At 47.9% G+C, this 26,347-nt stretch overlaps 1 protein-coding gene across 1 annotated transcript in view; it reads right to left on the reverse strand.

The window, feature by feature from the left end:
- SPHK2 (sphingosine kinase 2) overlaps nucleotides 1-26,347 on the reverse strand; it is a 374,111-nt gene that overhangs the window by 248,330 nt on the left and 99,434 nt on the right. Inside the window, exon 2 of the mRNA XM_069607036.1 lies at nucleotides 10,205-10,674. Within this exon, the coding sequence (XP_069463137.1) occupies nucleotides 10,205-10,628 (424 nt within the window). The 5' untranslated portion in view covers nucleotides 10,629-10,674. The remainder of the gene's footprint in view (nucleotides 1-10,204; nucleotides 10,675-26,347) is intronic.

The following is a 26,347-nucleotide window of genomic DNA, read 5'->3' on the forward strand; positions in this document are numbered from 1 at the left end:
GACAGTAAGACAATGGCTTCCAACGGTTGTGCGTAAAGGTCGACTCAGCAGCAAGACTATGGTGCTGCGGGATGAAGTCTGAGTGCTAGACGGATGAGTTGGATGGCTTCCAGCAGTGGAGTCAGGTTTTAAGTTAGCTGCTGCCATGATGTAGAGCCTGCGATCCGGTTGAGACGAGTTGGTCCACTTCAATTAGTCGAACCGTTGTCCATACAAACTTTGAACCGCTTGCTGCATTTGGAGTGCCAAAAGCAGAACCACAGGCATGTGATGGCTCAAAGATATCTCGATGTGACCAAACAGGTTTCCAGATGCTTCTGAAAGTGCCAATCCAGGGCTCCAGGACAAGATGAGTCGGTCAGTTCTGCACTCCTACTCCAGAGAGCTGGGCTGGCACCTAGATGGGACTGTTCAACTCCCATGAAGAGGGTCCTTCTTCCAGTGCAGGCAGCAGTGAAGCTTTGGGTCCACAGCAGTTCAGCCTTAATGTTCCCTGGGTATTGTTCTGGGACAAAGCTCTCCTCTACTTGCACACTTTCAGAAGCGTTGCTCTTTCAAGAACGTCTGCTTCTAGAGAGAGGTTGCGGGATGTTTGCAAGAGCAGTTGGGTTAGCATAGTTTAATTTTTAGTATAGGGGAGACAGTGGTGGCACTGGCCACAACATTAGTAAAGAACTGCTTAATTCCTTTAGTGAAGGGTGTGAGGCACATACAGTATGTGGGGTATTGTTTCTATGATCTTTAGTAAAGCTAGCAGACCAATGGTCTCCCTGTGGCGAGGTGGCTTTAACTTGTGAAACAAGTTTTATGTCATCAAATTCTATGAACATCTAAATAGAACGGAATGCATGAGTGGGTATCGCAGAGGAGATGTTGGAGGCCAATGTTTTGTTATGGGGCCGATTGGGCATTTTGTGTACCTTAGCTCATTGACAGATGAGACTGAATAACTCTGCCAACCTTCGAGTTGGTTGCGGTGTTGTGTTTTGGAAGGTCAGACTTTTACCAGTTTATTCCTTCACATTATTAAACAGAAAAAGTAACTCACTGAAGTGACTAATGTTCATAGTCCCCTTTCCTCTATACCATGTGGGTGCCCCCTCATTGGAGACAGGACCGGAGCTATTTGCAAGAGTGCTTCCCCTTTAAATTTTGAAGGTGCACATGGCTGCAGAGTGTGGCTCTGTCCCTACAAACCCCAACCTCCAGCGCCACCAATCAGTCCCCCTTTTTTGCGCATCTGCTCTGACGTCATAAGCCAATTCCATTATGGGGGATGAAAGCAGGATCCTACTGAGGAAAGGAGACTATGGACTAGAAGTGCACTACAGTGAGTAACATTTTCTTACTCTTATACCGTGTCCCCTTTCCTCCATTCTGTATAGGGTGTTTCCCAGCACATAAATCCTAAGGGAGAAGAAGTCCCAAACTATTCTTGGAGAAAAAAGTTCTTAAAACTGCCCGGCTAAAAGTGGTTTCAGATTGAGAACTAACGTCCATGAAGCAATGTCCGCAAAATAGGAAGGGAGTTGGCCAAGCAGCTGGCTTTCTAATCCTCTACAAGGAACCTGTCACTAGAATGCTATCATGGTGGTGTTTGCCCTCACTGTGTGTGCCTATAAGCCACAGGGAGACATTTTACTTCAAGAATTGCTTCCACTATCTAACTAGCAAAGCTGGACTGCTGATGAACCTCCAAAATATGACAAAGAGTCACAGATTTCCAAAACCCCATGACCAGAGCTAAACACTTATTTGAGAGCGGTAGGGACATCTTGTCAGTGAAGGGTCTCGTTAGCCCGTGAAGATGCAAAGAAAGTAGGGAAAGAGACTTCTCGGTTAATATGAAAAAAGGAGAAAGAAGGGGGCCTGTGCAATACCACTGTCTTTATGGAACACTATGAAAGGTTTGTATTTAGAAAAAGGTTTGCTTTTCACTGGCCCTTAAGTCAGAGGTTAGACCAAGAAGAAGCACTGTTTTCTATGTTACCACCTTAATGTCAACCAAAACAAAGGGTTTGAATGGTCCGTGAGACAACATCATAAAGACTGCATTGAGGTTACAGACTGGATGAGGACTTCGAACAAGAGGAAAACGTTTAAGCAAATAACATGAATGTCTATATATTATTGGATTTGCAGATGAGAAAGTCAAGTCTTTTGAATTCCTGTATGCTCCAATCGCTGGCAAGTCCTGCATCTGTCAATATGTACCAGAGTCAGAATCAGCACACCTCAGACTCCAGGTGCAGCCTATACTGCTCTCAGTAGCCCAAAGAGTCTCACTCAAAACGATCGCCTTAACGCATGTGTGGCCAACCAGGCTCCCCCACCCCCATCTATCTGGCAAGCCGATTCACTCACCACACCTCTAGCCGTCTGCAGAGAGCGGCCCAGGCTCACTGTGTCTCCCTACCTAGGTTCAAACTGCAGAAAGCTGGCGGGGCTAGTTTCCTGGTCCTTGCCACTAAACTATGGAACTCATTGCCAAACCCACTTAGATCGGAAACCTCCTTCCACTCTTTTAGGAGCAAGGCTAAAGCATGGCCGATTGCTCAAGACTCCCAAATCTCTCACCTTCCACATCAGCCTTAAATCCTCCTTGAAATGAACCTGCACCATTGCCATTGCCCGGTAAGCAACCTGAATGTAAATACATTGTACATTTCCTATAAGTAATTGACTATTTGTTCGTACTGTTTATTGTCACTGCTCTTGATGTTTACTATGTCACTGTAACCTAAGGTATGCGCCCAGATGCCTTTGGGGCAGGGGCGCTATACAAATAAACAAAATATAAATATAATTGATTTAATTCCTCCGGACAATTCTAATTTCTACCCGCCACCATCGCCTCTGCCTGCTCCTAGCAGGGAATACCACGACATGCATATCTCTTATGGTCCACAATGACATTGTCAGAGGAATACTGCCGTGCTGTCTGCTGCTGGACTGTTCTGGTACCTATCTTAAATGTAACAGGAAAGGAAAAAGGGTGAATTGTTTGACACAGGGGTCAGGCACTCCAAGCTGCGAACTTCTGAGTTTCCAAACGTTAATGTTGATGTTGATGTTTCTAAGGAAAAATTGTCAATGCTGTTGGGCTATCTGGAACCACTATTCCACAGAAACACTTTGATGACCTGCTCGATTTTCCCCTTGTGGAGTGAAAAGACAATGAACAGTGCTGCTGAAGAGTGCCAAGGGAACATGCTGTCTCTGTATCTGTTTTAATGGCCTGGAGGGACACGTCGACCGCCGTCACAAACAGATCCTGACCGAAGGACATATCCAGCCTCCTCGCTTGGACCTCCTGACGGAAGTTAGTGGCTTTCATCCATCCCTGCCAACGAAGGCAGACACTGTCCCCCATTTGCCGGAAACCTGCGTCAGCAACATCCACTGCCACTGGATGGCATGGTCTGATGCCACTTCCCCTTCCTGAAAGAGGGCGAGAGCTTCCATCTTCTTCGTCGGGGAGGAACTCCAGGATCGGTCCTAGCTTGTACCAGAATTCCGTCTTACCTGGCTAGGATTGCCAAGGTGTTAGCCACCTTGATTGTGGATGCTGCCATGTAGATCACTTTCTTCCCCATGGCGTCCATCCTTTTTCCCCCTCGCTGTCCGGAGGGACTGACAACGATGAGGCGGGGTTTGGCCGATCGTTTCCTCGCGGCCGCCGACACTACTGAGTCCAGTGACTGTTGTGACCTCAGACAATTGGGTGCGGAGTTCGGCACCCTACACTCTTCTCAAACCTATCCACTTGGCTGGAGCCGTGCAAGGGTTCTTCATGAGGGCCATGCCCTCCTCCCAAATATTGCCCAGAAAAGACACGCCCATGATAGTGTTCCTTTTGGTCCCTCACCTTTGGTACAAAAAGCCCTCCTTCTTGGTTTCATTGGGCACCAGCTGGAATAGCTCCATTACCCTGGCGATCATGGAGTGGAACAATTCCACCTCGTCCGGTGGGGAAACTGGAGCATCCGAATGTGGCGATTCATTGTCCGCTGGGACGAAGACTTCGTCCTAGTCCGTACTCGTGGGCGTATCCATCCCAGTACCCTTCTCCGGGTTCGCTGGGGGAGCTGGGGCCCAACGTGGTGGAGATGACGCTTCCTCTTCTTAGGCGGAGGCTGATCAGGAGCCTGAGGTTCTCTGGGTGCTGGTGCCAGGGGCAATCTCAGTTGGATCTCTGACACCAATGTGTGAAGAGTCGATAGAATGTCCAAGGAAATGTCCGTCAGCTGAGAAGGTAAGTAAGGAAAACTAGGCCAGTGCTGTTGTCGTCCTTGTGGACCATGTGCACAGACTCTTGATCGTTGTCGTCCGTGGATGAGAAATCCACAGATTGAACAGCGACCAGTGAGGACTGTTTAGGGGCCGCCTGGGGCCTCCTAGGCCCTCCCCCTTTTTTCCTCCCTGAGGGGGTGTGAACCGGGACCTGGGCCGATACCTTTCCACCCTCTGGAGTGCCTGCAGCTTTTGTCAAAGCCTCTGCTGTAGTGTTGAGCTGTGGGGGCAGGTGCCGCAATAGACGTTGATGAAGTTGCTGAGGACTTGGTCTGTGCTGCTTGAGCCTGCTTGGGCTGTGCAGCCTTCTTCTCCTGCACTGTCCTTGGCTTATACGATTTCTCCCGTAGCTTGGCCGGGGCAGATGACTTTCTCTTTGAAGAGGAGCTCGATGGTAGGTTGACAATGGAGGCGGAAGGAGATGCTGATCTCGCCCTATCCAACTTGGAACCCGCATCAGCGGCGAACAAGGTGGACTCTGACTTGTGAATCATAGCCTCATCTTGGACTCCCACGGATGGGGCGACCTCAAAGGACTTAGAAGACCGCTCTTCAGACCGGCCGAACCTGGAAGAGGCATTACCCTGCTTGGAGTACGGGGCAGAGGCCTTGTTAGAGTTAAACCATGCCGCCAGCATACTATGCTTGTCTTCCCTCGTTTTCTTGGAGAACCCAAGGCATATTTCGCACTCTACCTCCTTATGGTCCGGGTGTAGGCAGTAGAGCCATTGTAAGTGCTTGTCTTCCACAAACACATTCCGTAGCCCGCATTTGGTTCAGGGTCTGAAGAGGGGCCTTCCCTCCTTCTCTTCCGTCATGGTCGGAGGGCGCGATGTAGGCCCAAGATGGCAGTCTAGAAGCTTCGATGAATCTTCGCCCTTGAGGGGAGCGTAGCTTCACCGACAAAGGATCCCTGTTGCAGGCAGATGAGGAAACGAGCACAGGATCTTTTGGACAAAAAAAGAAATGTTCTTTTTTTTTTTTTTTAGTTGTGAATACATTATATATAATTTAGTAGAATTTCCAATATTGACAAGAAATGATTCTTGCAACAAAAAAAAAAAGAAAAAACATACAATTAGCTCAGAGAGTAACTGAAGGACTCTCAACACTGAAGCATGCAATAAAAATCTGAAGATGGCTGCCAGAGGCAGGGTTTAGGGAGAGTACTGTCATTGGATGGGAGCAGTATGACCCAGAGAACAGCGATTGGTTTACAGGAGAAATACAGTTTAGGTTAAACTATGTTTTCTTTTGCTGAGGATTCCCAGCCTGACGATAGGGTAATATTCATTGCCATGTGAATCCATGCCAGACCCCATGCTAGAGAATAATGGGAATTGTAGTCCAAAACATCTGGAGAGCCAAAGGTTGCAGACCCCTGTGCTAAGCGATGCAAGTTTAGCTCAGTTGTTGTTAGTTATTGAATTCAGAAGGCATCCCCCAGGGGGTTTGAGCATAGAACTTAAAGCACATCCCCCTATGAGAGAAGAACAAACAACTATGAGTGATCAGCCCAGGATATAATGCGAACTAAAGTATTCAAATAAGAGTGGCTTACAACAGCCTGATGCAGTAATAAATCGAAATCCTGCAAAATAAAATGCCCCGGATAACCAAATCCAAAAATACCTGGAGACCACCAACTCCTCGGCACTCATCAATCAGGCTTCAGACCTGAACACGGCACTGAGACCGCGCTTATAGATCTCAAAGCCTAAATTGACGAGCTCAACGATAAAGGAAACACAGGTGTGCTACTCCTCCTTGATCTGTCGGCGACTTTTGACATAGTGGACCACGCAGTACTCTGCAAACACCGAGTGTCAGCCGCCCACTTCTCAAGTGAAGCCATAGCCTGGATCCAATCCTTTCTCGACAACAGAAGCATGCGAGTCTTCTCCACCTTAGACTTTGCAGACCCTATCCAGACAACCTGCGAGTCCCACAGGGCTCTTGTGTCTCGCCAACGATGTAGAATATCTTTACTAAACCTCTATTCAACAAATTGGACAGACTGGGTGTCACCTACACAAATTATGCAGACGACACCCAGATCCTCATCCCCTTTCGGGCAATTTCACTATGGATACAGCTTTAGTAAACAAAATGTACACCCTCATTCAGGCCTGGATGGCAACCCACGGCCTCTGCCTGAATGATGAAAAAACAGATCTTCATTCTAGGCTCACCCAACAACCTAAAAAAACTCGATTCCAACTACAGCTCCTTCAATATCTATGGTAATATAATCCCAGTTGCCAAAGAGGTGAAAACCCTCGGTTTCTATTTGGACTCCACTTTGTCCCCAAGGAAACAAACAAACTCCCTGGCCTCATCCACAGCCTATACCAGTAAACTTATTAAAGCATGCAGACCCTTCCTCTCACCAGCTAGCTGCATTATCCTAGCTAATGCACTAATCCTCTCAAAACTGGATTACTGCAATGCACTGCAATGCACTTTATGCAGGCACAAATAAATACATCGTCAATAAACTTCAAACCCTACAAAACAACGCGCTCAGAACGGCCCAAACCTCCCAGCTAGAGAGCATATCTCGAATGTGCGGAGAAAATACAACTGGCTAAAAATTAGCGATAGGATCACCTTCAAAATTGTCACACTAACATTCAAATGTCTGAACAATGCAGCCCCCCCCATACCTTAGGGATAGAGTAATAAGAAAAACCACAGCACGACCAACCCCCTAGATTCCGACTAAAAAAAACAGGAGGTAATAGCTTCCCTGTGCAAGCAGCCGAGTACTGGAACGCCCTACCAGTTGAACTAAGAAGGGACCAGCCCTACAACAGCTTCAAGCACCATACCCGCACCTGGCTTCGACGCAACGACCTCTGAAACCGGTGACCCGGAGCATTGTGATCTGATGACACACCACTCTTACATGGGAAATGTACATAATGTATTTACTCTATATAATTTGTTACCTTTCCACCCTTACATGTATAGAATGTACATAATGTAATTACTGTATACAATTTATGTTACCAACAACCTGTAATATGCAACCTGAACCAAGTTCTAAGCATTCTTGTTTGTCTGTGCGCCCAGCTACCCAAGGGTTTTCTGGCGCCCTATAAATAAACAAACAAAAAGGAGATCAGGGATTAAAATGTGTTTTTAAAAAAGTAGATGAACTAACAAATGTTTATCCTGTTGTAATTTCAACACCATTACTCCCTGTCAAAATGCCTTGTTAAGGAAGCAGAAGGGATTACCATTAAGAATCCTTTTGTGCAATATAGAAGGTCTCCACAAAAATACGTTAGACACTTCATGGTGTGATTTTGTAAGAAACTACCAAACCATATGTTTTTAAGAAACATAGGTGATGAGATCATACAACACTCCGGATAAGGAAGGGACAAAAGGACAAACTAGTGATGGTCTTATGGCCTAGGTCGATTCATCGCTTAATTGGAAGATTGAGCCATGGTATAAGGGAATCTAGTGACATCCAGGAAATATACGTAAAGTGAGTGTGGGTCACTGCATGCGGCTCATTAAACTATACAACAAATCTAAAATTATCAATGGTTTCAACATCATATGATTAGTAAAAACAAAAAGCATAAAAAAGGCATCGATAGCTGGAAAAAGAATAAAGAGAAAAGGGGGCACATGTATTGTTATTAGAGGGATTTAGGAGTTACTTAAAACTATCCTGCAACACTCTGCAATCTGATTATATATTTGTCTACCAACCTTTGGCAGCGTCAAGTTATCTATGCAACTGGTGATAAAGTAGAAATAAGTTTGTATAAAACTAACACCAAAATCTCCACATACCCAAAAATTGGCAGAAGAGCTGACTAAGGATGCAGAGCTCTGGGCTTTGGAAACTGTCCAGTTCTTCCATTCTTAGTCTGCACTGAAGAAACTCTGCACCCACCCATAATCATTGTGGCACGCTTCCGATGTTGGCAGGTGTAGAAGACACAAGCAAAACGGTCCCCTTATGCTAGGTTCTAAATGGGGTGTATCAAATTGGCAGTTGCTTGCCTGTCCCCGGGTTGCAGGGGTACGGCACATGTCAAAGGAGCGGCTACCTGCACTGAAATACAGCGAGGTGATGCAGAGGGTTTAGCTGGGCGCTGTGGTGTGAAACTGCTTCAGACAATCGAGGTTCTCTGGGTTCGTGGAACACGTTTTGTAAATTCAGCCCTCATAGGAGTACTTGGGAGTATGCCACCTCTCACAAATCTCTGCACTCCCACTGATTTTTCCGTTGAGAACCTGCCCAAAACAGAAGCCCGATTCATGGAATTACTTGCGTGAAAAACGCAGATTTGCGTGCCTTTCTGCCCGAAAATCCCCGTTTGAAGTATGGGGATTTTCGTGCAGAAAGGCGCGCAAATCTGTGTTTTTCACGCAAATAATTCCATGAATCAGGCTATTATGTTCTGAACCACACCACTGGCTCCTGGAAAAGGATGCAGGTGCTCATCTATTTGGTTGGGGGAAAAGGGGTGAAGAAAAACAAAGTGGTGTTTTGGAAGTTGAATGGTGAAATGTTATTAGTTGCCATGCTCTAGTAAGCAAGCAACTCTTGACCTAACCTATTCTCATGCTCTAAAGCTCAATGTTTCAAAGAAAGTATATTGGGGCTCAGAACCGTATCCCATTAATTTCAAGTGTGACCCTTTTATATCCTTTATACAAATCCTGGGAACAAAGGAACAACATTTTCGTGTAACCTCCGTTTGTGGAAAAAATATGAATGTCAGCTGAACTAATTATTCACTTTCGTTTCGAGACATCAGTGTGCCCCAGCAGTATATTCCCAAAGGAAACCTCAAAGCAAAATTATATAGCTACTAAATTATTAGCAGATGCTTTAATCGCACCTCTAGGAAATAGATATGTATTAATGTACTGTATGCAAGCAACAGATGTGTTCATGCAATTCAATGTTATCGTTATTTGCACTTTGTTAAGAATAGTTTTTAGAGTTAGAGGTGGTTGCCTTGAACCTCCACACCAGTAAACAGAGGTCTAAGTCCACCATCGACTAGGCTCAAACTTACCTATCTGCTTGCTGACATAATATTGCAATAGTAACACGATTACAATATGAGCTTGCATGCAGTGTTCCAGTACCCTTCAGACTTGAGATCTGCGTTCAAGATAGTTAATAATCTAGGTGCATTTAAATATAACAATTTTTTATTAAGACATTTTTTGTGTGAGTGGAGGTAATGTACAGAAACACATTTTTATCACAAAGAGTCAATGCATAAATCCAAAAATAGATGTAAAATGAAACATCACGTTAATAACCAGACATCCGCTGTGAGAAACAGACATAACATCTAAGACCAGACTAACAACACACCCATTATACAAAGAAACAGAAATATGAAAACATTCCAATAAATACATCGATACAAAAGATGGCTTAACATGCAACACAGACACTGATTAAATGTATGAACCATGTGCACTTTTTATTCGAAGAGCCCGGCAGCATGTAAAACTATGCCCATAGGGCAACAGAGCCCCAAGGTTGACAAATTGAACATTTCCGTGGAATCAATAAATCCTAGGCCAACTCGAGTTTCAGCTGTGAGGGTTTCTTACTTCTCTACCCAGCCTTCCCTCAGGGCAAATAGCTTTCGATCACATGGGGAGTACCAAAGTAGGTTTTACTGAATCAAGAACTTCATATATAAAGAGTCACCATAACCATTCTATGTACATTGCTACAGATCAGCGTCAGGTCACTCCGAAGCACATCAACTCCTAATTAGCAACGGTCTATTAAAGTGGTGTAAAGTTAGCCTATGTTTGTTTGGCATAAATCTAAGCACCCATCGTGGGACGCGGACCCACAGTGTGGCAATCTTTAATTGAGCTCCTGAAATTTAAAACTGGCCTTTAAGGTTACCTGTTGCGCTGGTGATGGGGACTCCAAGTACCAGGCACTTGACAGCCATTGCCCACTTTTCTGCCACAGCCTTGTTCTGGGCATATTCTGCTGCCCTGTCCACACGAAAGGTGTGCACTGTTCGCTGCCGTGTCCGACTTGAGCTCATGCCCACCTTCTTCTTTTTGAGCGGGTACGCATAAACTGAAAAATATGCGGCTGCATCAGCAGACGTCCTATTCCGCAGAGTGTGGCAACCCACCATGTCAGTTAGGGGCACCACGGTCCGCTGGTCATCTTCAGGCTTCGGCACCAGCCGCTGGATGTGAAGCTCAGTGGAAGTCAGACTCACGGCATAGCGCGCCCCTTTCGAAGGGTAGGCCCCAAACTCTCCATGAAGAAGGGCCTCTGCACACTCCTGGTAACCGCAAGATTCCGAAGTCATAATTCCCACACTTCGGCGGGCGGGCTCTTCCTAATCACTTCAGTCGCTGAAAGAAAAGCACATATTTAATGTGATTGGACAGCAGTAATTATGCTGGTTAACAATGCACTGAAAACAAGCAAATCTCCACTTAAACTGTTAACAAAAGATCACAACACGAACACACGGCTTTTGAAAAGTGTGCTACCTTATCGCAACTTATAACTTAATAAACCAAAGCAAAATAGAAAAATAAAATGTATATGGCAAGTGGAAGCAGGCAATATCTAGGCTATGCTATGTTAAAGGATATTTATGCCGCACACTATCACCACCTCAATGGTTCTGTCGGGCTCTGCCGGATCTGGAAAGCAAGAGGGTAAGGTAAGTTAGTAGGACTGAGCAGGAAAAAGGTCAAGATAGCAGTGCTGTTGGCAGCTTCACTTCAGTTTACACCGTTCGCTGAGCGTACGTGTGAATTTTTGGTCGGTAGTTGTCATGTGCTAATGTACGAGGCCATGTGTGGTTTGTGTAATTGTTGCGGTGTAGTGAAGTGCATGCAGTGTGTTGTGCTGTAGAGCTATGGTGGTGTTTTGTTTAGAGTTTGAGAGGTGTTAGGAGAAGTATGAGTTTTTTTAGTAGGGTTGGTTAGTGGTGATACTTTATCGTACCCCCTCAGTTTAGCACATATCCCTGTCAGTGTCATGCCTTGGGTGTGCTAGGGGCCTCCCTACAAATTTCTGGGCACATCTGTGGTTTGTTAGCAGGTCTATTGAGTGGTGGTCCCTCCCTTGGCATATCCTAATGCATGCTGACCCTCCTTCAGCCACCCCCCTACCTTCTTTCTCTTCCTTTCCTCTTTTCTCCCCCGACGAGGTCGCTAGACAAGTCTGATCTATGAAAGCCTTGTCAAAACGGATTCATCCCTGTTCCTCTAAAACCATCAAGGACCACCTGGATACCCTCGCTTCAGCCCTTGCCAATTTCTGCAACCATTCCTTTGCCTCTGGATCCTTCCCCTCCCCTCTGATGCACTCCCTTGTGCATCCTCTTCTCAAGAACCCCACAGCGGATCCTTCTTGTCCAGCTAACTACCGCCCAATTTCCATTACTTCTTTTCTCGACAAACTCCTAGACGTGCTGGCCATCTCTCAGCTTAACCTTCATTCTGATTCTGTTTGCTTTCTCCACGACCACCAGTCTGGCTTCAGAGCTGCCAGAAGCACTGAAACTGCTCTCCTGAACATCCGTGAAGATCTGCTCTCCAATCTCAGCCTTTGACACGTCAACCATACCATCCTGCTCAACCGTCTCCATGATATCTGGTTATCACCGATCATGCTCTGGCCTGGTTGACCTCCTTCCTCTATGATCGCCCCTCCCAGGTCCAACTTGAGTCTTTCCTCTCATGCATCTCCCTCTCTACCTGTGGTGTTCCCAGGGGTCTAACCTCTCGCCCTGGCTTTTCAACCAAAACTTGGCAACTCATGCCCACTACATTGCTACTTTCTGCGCCAATTTCCAGTGTTATGTTGACGACAACTCTTTCAGGCTGCCCTCGGCCATCTCCTCTCCTTCTCTCATCTATGATTGACTCACTGCCATGGAAGTTTGGTTTGCCGCCAATGATCTTTGTCCGAATGCCAGCAAGACTGAGATCCTCCACATCAGCACACCTTCACCCTCCTTTCCCTCACTCTCTGGCTGGCCTCCTTTGACCCTCCTCCTACCCCCACCTGTGCGGCTAAGAACCTCAGGGTCATCTTTGCCTCCACGCTTTTCTTCTCTGCCCACATCTCTGATGTTTCTAAAAAGTCAAACTTCCTACTGCATCTCCTCAGAGGTACTCTTCCTTTCCTCTCCTTCCCCCAGAAGCTCAGTGTCTCCCAAGCTCTGGTTCTCTCTAGATTGGACTTTTGTAACAGCCTCTTTCTAAATATACCGGCCTCTACTCTACGCCTGTAACACTCACCTGGAATCCACGGGGACGTCACTCAGCCTGTTCTGACCTCTTACAACCTCGAACCCTTCCCTGGAGGCAATTCGACTGGAGACTGGGCCTGAAACACAGGATTGGTAGAGTTTAACTCCCTATTGTCTGTGTGCTTGAACCCCTTCTTCCCTGGGGTCCAACCCTTCCCTTTGATCCACAGCTCACCTTGTTTTCTTGGATAGTGTGCTCTCCGTCCGGCTTTCAGCGCAGGGGCGCGTTGATTGATGCGGGCTCGTTGCTGCCTAGTTGCTTCACTGACAAGAGTCCGACAGGTAACTATGAGTCTTTTGAACAGTTCTCTAACTTCGTTCCTTTCCTTCCTTAGATGATGGCCGGCGTCCGGTGATGGCGGCATGCTGCTGAGATGAGTAGTGTCATGAATAAAGCTTCAGGCCCAAGAAGATTTGTGGCCCCCTTTGTTGTTCGCAAGAGAAGCCGTGCTCCGACAGGTTCTGGCCCTTTAAGACGAGGATTACCAGGCGCATGGAAGTTGGCTTGGCAACGCTGGCGTCCTGTCATTTCTTCATTGCCCCGCCTCCAGCGTGCCGCTAGCGTGTTCACGTGATCACTATGCGCTCACGTGATTGTTCAAATAGCGCCGCCGGGAATCACTCGGTGCTTCTGAACTTCCTGGTTTCCAGTGGCGTTACTTTGTATCATTGAATCTTGTGTACCTTCCCTTCCCCGCCCATCTTGGAACTGCCTTCCTGTGTTTCGGATTTCGGACTGTCCCTGCATATTGCCTGTCTCCTGCCTCCTTCGTGTTTGAACTTTGTTTGATCAATTCATTGTACTGCTTTGACCTCGGAACGTCCACGGATTTCGAACTAGCCTACGTTTGTTTGCCTTTTGGATTGTTACGGACTTCCTTTGAACTGCCTTGGTTTACGGATACTTTGGTTCTGGATCTTCCTTTTGGATTTCAAACTTTGTGTGTACTTTGAACTTGAGACTGCCAGTGAGTCCTGCTTAGGCGTCCTCGTTCCGTCGGGGTAGTTTCTGTTTGGATTCTCTGCATTCCTCTACGGACCCTCGAATCATCATTGCCTCAACTGCTCCAGTATGGCTTCCTTCACGGTAAGGGTGTCTTTTGAGTTTCCCTTTTTGTAATCATTAGCCTGTCAATTCCAGTAGCTAGTATTTATTGTTTCATTTTCTTATCCACAGGGGTAAACTGGTAGATTGGCTGGTACATTTCTTTGGGTTTGACAGTGTTTAACTCAAAGGTCAGTGTTCCGTTATTCTTTGTTCACACTGTATTACTGTTACGGATTGTGGATAACTTACATCACTTTCCTTACAGTCGCTTCCAGTCTACCTATAACTCCTGTGTCGGCGCACCTTATCCTGAGTACTGCAGCCATCTTGGTCTTTGTTTGGCATCCTATCTTTTGGCTACTGGATCGCACTGGTTGTTCACTTTCAGCCAGCGGGGTATAAAAGTCAGAAGAATTCTTCGGCTACACTACGAGGGCAATATTCCCCCGACAGCTTCAGAAGCCTTTAATAATGGATGCCAACGATTCCTTGACAGCTATTCTCCAGCTTGTGGCTGAATTACGTACTGATATGGCTGCTGCCCACTCCTCCACTGAAAGGCGTGTTGATCAGCTTCAAGCTGGTTTACAACCCGGTGGTGCTTTGATACCCCCCTCCTGCAGTGCCCTCGGGTTCCGGTTTGTCTCAGCCGCAGCAGGAGGCGTGCCCGATATATATATATGATGGCCCAATTTCCATTGGCTCCACCGGAGCGGTTTATGGGGGATCCTAAATCTTATAGGCCCTTCCTAAACCAGTGTAGGTTGCATTTTCTTTGCAGGCCTGCTTCATTTCCGGACTCCACAACAAAAGCGGCCTTTTTGTTGTCACACTTGGGTGGTACTGCAGCAGCTTGGGCAAATCCCTTGCTTGAGAAAGGGAGTCATTTGTTATACAATTGTGACGCATTAATAGAGGCAATGAGTCGTGTATTTGATACGCGGTATGGCACACAGGCTACCGATTTGGAATCGCTTGGATTACAACAAGGGAATACACCTCTCCTGACTTATGTAGCTAAGTTTAACCAGCTTAAAGCAGAAACTGGTTGGCCAGAGGACAAGAAAGCCTTCCTGTTTTATAAAGGGACTTTCCGATCCCCTAAAGGACACGCTAGCTACTGTTCCAGTGATACCCATGGCCTTTCCCGAGTTATTGGACCTTGTCTTACAGGTTGACTCCCGACAGGCAGAAAGGAGAGGGGAGAAGAGACTAGTCCAACCCACCTCTTCCTCTGTTCATGTCTCTGCTCCCAGTACGGTAGAACCTATGCAGATTGGAGCCGTTCGGGGGTCAATATCACCTGAGACAAGGGATCACCGGAGAAAGAATGGACTCTGTTTCTACTGTGGGGCTTCTGATCACTTGCTCCGCTCATGCCCCAAGAAACCCAACAAGAAACAGGGAAACGTGAAAGCCCGACAATAATTGGAGTCCAGTTGTCGGGTGGTGCTTCTCGAGACTCCAACGGTCAGGTTCACTATGGTGCGTCGGTGGCTCTTTCCGCTGAGGACGGTGAGGAATGGTTAGTTACGGTGGTTCTGGATTCCGGGACGACAGGTAACTATGTGGATGATGCGCTGGCTAGAAGACTGGGGTTACCAGTTGTCCTAAAATCATGTCCGGAGATCGTGAAGGCGGTCGATGGTCCATCCCTATTGTCTGGCATGGTCACGGAAAGCACTGCCATCTTGATTATGAAGATGGAAGACGGGCATACCGAAACTATCACATTCGACCTGATAGCCGCCCCCCAGTTCGGGTTTATCCTTGGCCTTCCCTGGTTACAGTTGCATAACCCAGTGGTGGATTGGCAGTCCGGGGTGGTGTGCTTTCCTTCAGAATTCTGTGCTAAGAACTGCCAAGTGATAAATCAGGAGTCCGTAACAATAAGTTGTGCGCTTTTGGACGCGGCTTCTGTTGTAGGTGCGGATAGGTAAAACACAGCTTCCTGACGAATATGAGGACTACCAGGATGTCTTTGATGAAGGGGGTGCTGATGTTTTGCCACCACACAGACCATATGACTGCCCTATTGAGTTAATTCCGGGGGCTAAAATCCCCTCCGGGCGCATATATTCATTGACTCCTAAGGAAGATCAGGTTTTGAAGTCCTACATTGACAGATCTCTAACATCTGGTTTCATATGCCTTTCACGATCCCCGGCGGCCTCCCCATTGTTCTTTGTGCCCAAGCGGGAGGGAGATCTCCACCCGTGTACCGATTATCGCGCTTTGAATTCCATCACTATTAGGAATCAGTACCCCATTCCGCTGATTTCTGTTTTGCTGGATCAACTAGGTTCAGCTAAGATTTTCACCAAACTTGATCTAAGAGGGGCCTATAATTTGGTGAGAATACGTGAGGGGGATGAGTGGAAAACCACCTTCAAGACCAAGTATGGTCTCTTTGAATATAGGGTCATGCCCTTTGGCCTTTGCAATGCCCCAGCCACATTTCAGTACTTTGTTAATGAAATATTCCACAATATGATGGATCGATACTTGATTGTGTATCTATTCACCGTCTTATTCTACGCATGTTGACCATGTTTCGGCTGTACTGCAACGGCTTCGGGAAAACCACCTTTATGCTAAATTGGAGAAGTGTGTTTTCCACGTAAACGAGGTGGAGTTCCTAGGCTACAACATCACCAATAAGGGGGTGGAAATGAGTCGAGCCAAAGTAGCTGCGGTGTTGGATTGGCCAACACCTGTTAACTTAAAGACCTTGCAATCGTTCCTTGGATTTGCCAATTTTTATCGGCGCTTCGTCCAGGACTTCTCTGCAATTGTCAACCCTCTTACTGCTCTCACCAGTTCGAAGCGCTCATTTCTTTGGAATGAGGAGGCACAGAACGCCTTTGAGGCTTTGAAGACTGCTTTCACGACAGCCCCTGTACTCCAACATCCGGATCCGACCTCACCATCTGTGGTTGAAGCTGATGCTTCTGAGGTGGCGATTGGGGCTGTATTATCCCAGTATTGTTCAGACACTAGTGGTCTACATCCTGTGGTTTATCATTCCAGGAAGCTCACCTCTTATGAGCGTAATTACACTATAACAGAGAGAGAGCTGTTGGCGGTCAGAGACACCTTTTTGGTTTGGCGGCACCATCTATTAGGCACTTCAGAGCCGGTCCAGGTCTTTACTGATCATAGTAACCTCCTGGATCTCCAGTCAGTGAAATGCATGACAGCACGTCATGCTCGATGGCATGAGTTCTTTTCGGCATTTAACTTTACCATCACTTACCGCCCTGGTTCCCAGAATTCTAAGGTGGATGCCCTTTCCCGCCTGCACGGTCCCTCTGGTCCCGGTAGTCTGACTCTTGATGGGGTCCCGATTTTGCCCACTAAGGTGGTGTGTGGATGTACCTTGCAGCCATCTTTGAGGGAAACTCTGAAGAACTGGGTTAAGGACTCGCCTTCTGAAATAAACACGCTGGGTCTCGAAATAGTGCATTCAATACCCTATAAACTGGGAAAGGTCTACTTACCTGATTCATCCACCCGGAATACCGCCATGCAATGGTGCCACGATTCGTCTTTGGCTGCCCATCCGGGTGTTAGAAAGACTCTGGATCTCTTAAAGAGGTGGTGCTGGTGGCCTTCTCTAGATAAGGATGTGACCTCGTATTTGGCAACATGTGAGGTGTGTGCTCAGTGTAAACAGACTTCGGGTAAGCCCATCGGCCTATTACAACCAATGCCCATCCCTGATCATCCTTGGGCAGCTATCTCGATGGACTTTGTTGTAGAGTTACCGCGGGTGGATGGTTTTGACACTATTTGGGTGGTCATAGACTACTTCACTAAATATGCTCCATTTGTACCATGTTGTGGCATTCCTAGTGCTTCCACGTTAGCCGACCTGTTTTTGAAACACGTGTTCAGGTTATTCGGCTTACCTTCTGTTGTGGTCACTGATCGTGGCCCACAATTTACATCTCGTTTTTGGAGGGCTTTGACTTCTTCGCTCGGGATTGACGGGAGGTATTCCAGTGCCTACCACCCTCAGACGGATGGGCAGACCGAGCGACTAAATGCCACCATGGAGCAATACCTCCGTTGTCTGACCTGCCTCTCCCAGGATACCTGGGTCTCTATGTTGGCTTTTGCTGAATTGGCCTACAACAATTCATTACATTCAACTACCCAAGTGTCTCCGTTCTACGCATTGTATGGTCAGCTTCCCCGTTCTTTGCCACTATCTCCAGAGATACCAGTGCGTAACCCGGCTGCAGAGGCCTGCATTAGAGACCTGTCAGAGATCCGAACACAGGTGCAGAAACATCTACAAGAGGCGCGCCTGCGCACCAAGGCCTTTGCTGATGCGAAGCGCACGCCTGCTCCGGGTTTACCGTCCTGGTGTGCGGGTGTGGCTATTGACCCGGAATCTGCGTCTTCCTGGACGGAAGCCCTTGTTGCCGCGGTTTGTGGGGCCATATGTAGTGCAGCGGGTTGTTAATGCTGCGGCCGTCCGCTTGACCCTTCCGGTCGCTTGGAAAATACACCCTGTGTTCCACGTTTCATTGCTGAAACCTTGTCATCCGGACGCCCGGCTGCCCTCTCGGCCATTACCCGTTCGGGTCCGGGGCAGGGATGAGTATGAGGTTTGTAAAGTGTTGGACACCAAGGTCCGTGGTGGTAGACGTTTCTATCTCATAGACTGGAAGGGATACAGTCCGGAAGACCGCACTTGCGAACCCCCCGTGAACGTCCATGCCCCGGCCCTGGTTTCGCAGTTCTGGGATTCTCGTAGAGTGAGGGCCCCTTTGAGGGAGGAATCTGTCATGAATAAAGCTTCAGGCTCAAGAAGATTTGTGGCCCCCTTTGTTGTTCGCAAGAGAAGCCATGCTCCGACAGGTTCTGGCCCTTTAAGACGAGGATTACCAGGAGCATGGAAGTTGGCTTGGCAACGCTGGCGTCCTGTCATTTCTTCATTGCCCCGCCTCCGGCGTGCTGCTAGCGTGTTCACGTGATCACTATGCGCTCACGTGATTGTTTAAATAGCGCCGCCGGGAATCACTCAGTGCTTCTGAACTTCCTGGTTTCCAGTGGCGTTACTTTGTATCATTGAATCTTGTGTACCTTCCCTCCCTTTCCCCGCCCATCTTGGAACTGCCTTCCTGTGTATCGGATTTCGGACTGTCCCTGCATATTGCCGGTCTCCTGCCTCCTTGGTGTTTGAACTTTGTTTGATCCATTCATTGTACTGCTTTGACCTCGGAACCTCCACGGATTTCGAACTAGCCTACGTTTGTTTGCCTTTTGGATTGTTACGGACTTCCTTTGAACTGCCTTGGTTTACGGATACTTTGGATTTTGGTTCTGGATCTTCCTTTTGGATTTGAAACTTGGTGTGTACTTTGAACTTGAGGCGGCCAGTGAGTCCTGCTTAGGCGTCCTCGTTCCGTCGGGGTAGTTTCTGTTTGGATTCTCTGCATTCCTCTACGGACCCTCGAATCATCATCATTGCCTCAGCTGCTCCAGTACAGCTTCCTTCACGGTAAGGGTGTCTTTTGAGTTTCCCTTTTTGTAATTATTAGCCTGTCAATTCCAGTAGCTAGCATTTATGGTTTCATTTTCTTATCCACAGGGGTAAACTGGTAGATTGGCTGGTACATTTCTTTGGGTTTGACAGTGTTTAACTCAAAGGTCAGTGTTCCGTTATTCTTTGTTCACACTGTATTACTGTTACGGATTGTGGATAACTTACGTCACTTTCCTTACAGTCGCTTCCAGTCTACCTATACTCCTGTGTCGGCGCACCTTATCCGGAGTTCTGCAGCCATCCTGGTCTTCGTTTGGCATCCTATCTTTTCGCTACTAGATCGCACTGGTTGTTCACTTTCAGCCAGCGGGGTATAATAGTCAGATGAATTCTTCGGCTACACTACGAGGGCAATATTCCCCTGACAAGTAGCGATGAAGGTGAGTGAGAGCGCGATGCGCAATGCACCCCTTTCATATTTGCATTGAACTGAGTTCTTTTTCTATGTCTTTTAGGTGCCGTGACGTTTTCAGCGTGGATGCCGGTTATGAAGAACAAATGCGGTGGGTAAGCGCGGTATGCGGAACCTCTAGATGTTTCCAGGCTAACCTGGAGTGTCTTTTCCCTCTTGCAGATGGATGAGAAGTTCCGGAGACAGAGTTCCCCCAGAGCGGCTGGGATTCGGTAAGCGTTTGAAGCTCGTACATTATTTAAAAATAAGCGAAGATTTGCAGAATGCTTACTAATGCCTTTTTTCTGTTCTTTTCCCTTTTCCTTAGGAAGGGGCGTGCTGGGATGGGAATGACACCGCAAGGTAAGGCTGTTCCTAACAGTGTTCTTGTAGGAGCTGAAACCAGAAGAAAGATGCAGGCCTACTGGAGACAGATCCGAACACGGTGAGTGTCACGTTGCAGGTGCAGAAAACGCAACGCATGTTTCACAGAATGGGTGCTGGTTAAATAGTCTCTGGGTATCCCACGTGTCTCTGGGCTGAACCACACCCAAAAGACTAGACCGCACATGCAGTTCTTTGAACTGAAATATGTGGGGGCATCCATCTTGTCCCCATCAATGCACTACAAGTCCAATCCCCAATGTTATCCTATGGGAGTGAGTGAGTCTGGTGCCACAAGCACCAAGTCTGACTCCAAGTGGGTCTTTGGAGGGATGGAGGGGCCCTTGAGGGCCATGTAGGTGATCATGGCCTGGCTCCAGCCTGACATCTTGGAGGGCTGGGGACATGAGGGGCAGGAATCATGTAAGCACCCCCGCCCCCAAGGCCCCTCTCAAGGTTCTGTCTGGTCCTGGGTTTGGTTGGATGGTTTTGATGAAATCGTCTAAACAAGCGAGGTGCATGGATGTACTCACAAGACTCCCATGTCCTGTCTTGTCTTGTGGACCATAACCCTTCCAGTCTACTAAGTAGTATAATTTGAATCTGACGTACTTTGAATCTAGGATGCCCTTGACTTCGAATTCTGGCTCCCCGGCGACTACTACTGGCTGCTGTGGCGTTGCTACCCAGGTCAAACAGGTTTAAGGAGAGACACGTGGAACACAGAATGAATCTGCATGTTAGACGGCAAAGCTAGTCTGACCGCCACAGGATTTATCACGGAGGTGACAGTGAATGGACCCAGGTATCTTGGACGGAAAGTTTGGGCTCCTTTAATGGACACGTGTTTAGACGCCAGCCAGACTTTGTCTCCCACTTGGTAGTTGGGGGCCTTTGATCGGTGTTGATCAGCAAACTTCTTTTGGCGATTCTTAGCTTGAAGTAGGTGTTCAGCTGCCCTTTTAAAGGTTTGAGAAATGGTTGTGTGCAAGGTTTCGACTGCTGGCTTTTCCAGGGTTGTAGGAACGTCCAACTCAGAAGTACGTGGGTGCCTGCCATACATGGTATAAAAGGGTGTCTGCCCAGTGCTGGTGTGTAGGGAATTATTATAAGCATATTCAGCTATCCATAATAGGTCAAACCAGCTTCCTTCAGCTTGGTGTAATATGCAACGCAGATACCGCTCGAGCGTCTGATTTGTCCTCTCAGTTTGACCATCCTTTTGGGGATGGTGAGTGATGGATAGCCGGATGTCGATCTGGGCCATACAGCAGCATTTTCTCCAGACGTTAGATACGAATTGAGTACCTCAGTCTGAGACCAAAACTGAAGGAAACCTATGGAGCCGTACGATGCCTTCAAGAAATACCTTTGCCAGAGTGGAAGCATTTGGGAGATCCTTAAGAGGAATGAAATGTGCCATTTTTGAAAATAGGTCCACGATCACAAGAATAGTGTTAAACCCTTGACTGGGTGGTAAGTCAATAATAAAATCGAGGGACAATGTGTGCCAGGGAGCTGGTGGGATTTCCAATGGTTGTAATAGCCCAGCCGGTTTCTACTTGGATGACTTGTTTTGAGCACACACTCCACAAGATAGGATGAATTGGATAATGTCTTTACGCCACGTGGGCCACCAATAATTTCGCTTTACCTTGGCTAGGGTTTTAGCGATTCCGGGGTGGCCCTCGATCAAGGAATCATGATAACCGGACATGACTTGCTCTCGTAATACTTGGTTTGGTAAGAATAAACGATTCCTGAAGTATGGCAACTGATCTTTTATCATGTAATGTTCTCCTTGTGCACTCCACGCTTGTAATTGCTCCGGACTCATCAGGTTTTGGATTTCTTCATGTCATTCTTTCTGAGTTATGGTTGCTGTGATTCCTAGGAGCTTGTCACTCGGGATGATTCCTATTGGGTCAAGGTTCTGATACCCTTGCTCTTCCACCCCCATACGAGAAAGGGCATCGGCCTTCCCGTTTTTCACCCCTGGTCGAAATGTAATCACGTAGTCATATTCAGCAAAAAAAAAAAAAGAGCCCAACGTTCTTGTTGTGAGGATTGGGCCTTTGCCGTTTTTAGGTACGGAGGTTCCGGTGGTCAGTTATTACGATGATTGTGTGTCTGGCGCCCAAGAGGTAGTGCCGCTATGCCTTAGAGTCTGACTTAATGGCCAGGAGTTCTTTGTCTGGTCCAGGGGTTGTGAATTTACGCGACCAGAAGGCAACGGGGTGTAACTGGCGCGTTTCGGGGTCCTTTTGTGAGAGGACGGCTCCCCTAGCCATGCTCGAGGCATCCGTTTGCACCAGGTATGGGAGACCAGGGCGAGGGTGGCGTAAGATTGGGGCAGATGTGAATCTTGCTTTGAGTTCCTGGAAACCCTCCTCAGCTTCTATTGTCCACTGGAACTTTTTGTTGCTTTTCCTTAGTAATGACGTGATGGGATGCACGAGTTGCAAAAATCCTGGGATGAACCGGCGGTAGAAGTTTGCAAAACCCAGCATACTTTGAACCCCTTTGAATGAATTTGGGGGTAGCCAGTTCAGGGTAGCATCTACCTTGTGTACATCCATTCGGGCTGAGAATAAAGCCCAGGAATTCCACCTCGGAGACGTGGAATGAGCACTTTTTGAGCTTGGCGTAGAGCTGGTGTTGATAGAGTTTCTCCAATACGGATCGGACGTGTGTAACATGGTCCTGCTTTGATGCGGAATATACTAGGATATTGTCGATATACACTAGAGCACAGACATCAATCAATTCCCGTAGGACATTGTTCATGAAGTATTTAAATGCAGCAGGCGCGTTGCAAAGGCCAGAGGGCATTACTTGATATTCGTACAAGCCGTATTTGGTGCGAAAAGCGGTTTTCCATTTGTCCCCCTGTTTTACGCGAACAAGGTGATATGCCCCCCTCAGGTCTAGTTGTGTGTAGATTTGGGCATCTTTGACTTGATCAAGCAATTCAGGGATCAGTGGCAGGGGCTAGCGATTTTTTACGGTAATCTGGTTCAGTGCGTGATAGTCTATGCATGTTCTCAAGTCCCCCTCCTTTTTCGGTACGAAGAATAGAGGACTGGCTGCTGGGGACCTCGAGAGACGGATGAACCCGTTGGCCAGGTATTGGTCAAGATAGGCCTTCAGGTGCTTCTGGTTCCGTGAGTGCGTAAATTCGCCCACAAGGGATTTGTGCGCCGGGTTATCAGGTCGATTTGGCAATCGTACGGTCTATGCGGTGGCAAGGGATTATCCGGTTCTTCATCTTGAAAGTCCTGGTATTCACTTGGTAGGGTGCTGATTGCCACAGTCGCAAGCGTGGAGGTTCTGGTGTCTATTGGTTGTTTCTCTTGGCGATAACATGTGTGGGCGCAAGTCTCGTGAAAGGCCAATTCTTTTGCTCGCCAATCGATTCTAGGATTGTGAGCTACCAACCATGGCATTCCCAAAATCAACCACAACTGTGGTGCCTTAATGAGGTCGAAAACGATAGATTCTTGGTGTCCATCCTGGCACAGAAGTGTTAAAGCTGCAGTGCATTGGGATACTGGACCAGAAGCTATTTCCGTGCCGTCAACAGTGGTAACAGTGTCGGTGGTTGATTTAGGACGTAACGGAAGCCCCATCTTTCTATGTACGCTCTTACTGCGTGCATCCAAGATGGGTGTTGGGGATTTATCAAGACCACAGATAGTGCAAAATGGGAGATCTGTAGTTCACTTTCTTCGCTTGACAAGTGGACCCCTACACTTGCCGGGCTGGGGAGTTTTCCGATTCCTTGATGGTATCTTCCTTGTCTGTGGCCCCTACCGTCCTGCTTCACAGGGCACTCTTTAAGGACATTAACTGACCTTCCACACTACAGACATAACTGCTGCTGTCTCCTTTTTTTCCTTTCCACTTTAGTCAAGGGGGATCTGACACCCCCGATTTGCATTGGTTCTCTTGAATCTTCCGTTGTTCGGGCAGTATTGTCCTTTGAACGCACATACATAGGGCGAGGGGCCGGTCTGGTTGGATCTGCTCTTCGGTCCTGCAACCTATGATCCAGTTGAACAACAAGGTCAATGAATTCTGAGCAGTCTTTCGGGGGGGTCACTACTTGTGCGAGAACATCCTTGAGCTCCCCCCGCAACCCCTGATGAAATAACGTGGTTCTCTTCTCCACTGGCCATTCTGCTTCAACTACGAGTCTATTGAACGTGGCTATGTATGTTAATAGGTCTTGATTCCCTTGGCGTAGGGACACAAGTTGGTTGTCTAATGCCTGCCCATGAGTACGACGGGCAAACAGCTTTTCCATCTCCTGCTGAAAGCCCCTGAAGTCATGCAGCAAAGGATCATCTTGGGCCACAAAGGGTACAGACCAGTCTGCGGCGCTACCACTCAGGTAGGATAGCACAAAAGCGACCCGCGATTGGTCATTCGGAAAGGCCCCTGGCCTACAAAGGAAGTGCAGGCGGCACTGGTTCATGAACGTTGCAAACCTCTTGGGATCCCCCGTAAATCGTTCGGGCGGGGCCAAGGGAACTGCCCCAGGAAGGGTTAACTGAACAGGATTGGCCGATGGCGCTGGCATCGAGGGCACGCTTCCCGGCAATGGTGCATGCCCTGCTTGTGACTGGAGAAGTTGCCCGCTTAAATCATCAGTGCGTTCTTTGGCTACTATCAGCTCTCTCCTTAGGGTGTTGGTCTCCTGCCTGGCTGCATGTACTTCGGAACGTAGCTGCCCCAACATGTGGGCTAACTGGTCGGTTTCTGACGTTTCCATGACGCCCAGGTGGATTTTGATGTGAGGCTTTGCGTTCTGTAACGCTCACCTGGTATCCACAGGGACGTAACTCAGCCTGTTGACCTCTTAGGACCTCAAACCTTTCCCTGGAGGCTATTCGACTGGAGACTGGGCCTGAAACACAGGATTGGTAGAGTTTAACTCCCTATTGTCTGTGTGCTTGAACCCCTTCTTCCCTGGGGTCCAACCCTTCCCTTTGATCCACAGCTCGCCTTGTTTTCTTGGATAGTGTGCTCTCCGTCCTGCTTTCAGCACAGGGGCGCGTTGATTGATGCGGGCTCGCTGCTGCCTAGTTACTTCACTGGCAAGAGTCCAACAGGTAAGTATAATGAGTCTTTTGAACAGTTCTCTTACTTCGTTCCTTTCCTTCCTTAGATGATGGCCGGCGTCCGGGGATGGCGGCGTGCTGCTGAGATGTGTAGCGCTAAAGGTGAGTGAGAGCGCAATGCGCTATGCACCCCTTTCGTATTTGCATTGAACGGAGTTCTTTTTCTGTGTCTTTTAGGTGCCGCGACGTTTTCAGTGTGGATGGCGGTTATGAAGAAGAAATGCGGTGGCTAAGCGCGGTATGCGGCGCCTCTAGATGTTTCCACGCTGACCTGGAGTGTCTTTTCCCTCTTGCAGATGGATGAGAAGTTCCGGAGATAGAGTTCCCCCAGAGCGGCTGCGATTCAGGTAAGCGTTTCAAGCTCGTACATTTTTTAAAAATAAGCAAAGATTTGCAGAATGCTTACTATTGGCTTTTTTCTGTTCTTTTCCCTTTTCCTTAGGAAGCGGCGTGCCGGGATGGCAATGACACCGCCAAAGATGCCCGCAGAACAGAAGGAGCGATGAATGATGGGCAGAAGCGCCGCAAGGTAATGCTGTTCCTAACAGTGTTCTTGTTCTTGCTCTTGCAGGAGCTGAGTGCAGAAGAAAGATGCAGGCCTACTGGTAACCAATCCGAACATGGTGAGTGTCACGCTGCAGGTGCAGAAAACAAAGCATGTTTCTCAGCCTGGGTGTGGCTTAAATAGTCTCTGGGTATCCCAGGTGTCTCTGGGCTGAACCACACCCAAAAGACTAGACCGCACATGCAGTTCTGGGAACCGAAATATGTGGGGGCATCCATCCTGTCCCCATCAATGCACTACAAGTCCAATCCCCAATGTTATCCTATGGGAGTGAGTGAGTCTGGTGCCACCAGCGCCAAGTCTGACTCCAAGTGGGTCTTTGGAGGGATGGAGAGGCCCTTGAGGGCCATGTAGGTGATAGTGGCCTGGCTCCAGCCTGACATCTTGGTGGGCTGGGGACATGAGGGGCAGGATTCATAACAACGCCATCTGCAACTAATCTAGAACAGGACTGCAAGACTTGTCCTTGGCCTCAAGCCCTGGGATCGCATCTCTCCAGCACTGAAATCTCTCCATTGGCTCCCAGTGGATGCAAAGATTACATTAAAAACCCTATGCATTGTCCACAAGGCTTTCTGGGGCCTGGGTTCAAAATACCTTCAGCTTTCCCTCCGTAAATACCTCCCCCTCTCAAGCTCTTCGCTCCTCTAGTTCTAAGTCCCTCAGGGTCAGTCGTTTCTCAAAGAAAC

This window comes from Ambystoma mexicanum, chromosome 1p, assembly GCF_040938575.1.
Source record: "Ambystoma mexicanum isolate Mex_15411 chromosome 1p, UKY_AmexF1_1, whole genome shotgun sequence".
NCBI lineage: Eukaryota > Metazoa > Chordata > Amphibia > Caudata > Ambystomatidae > Ambystoma > Ambystoma mexicanum.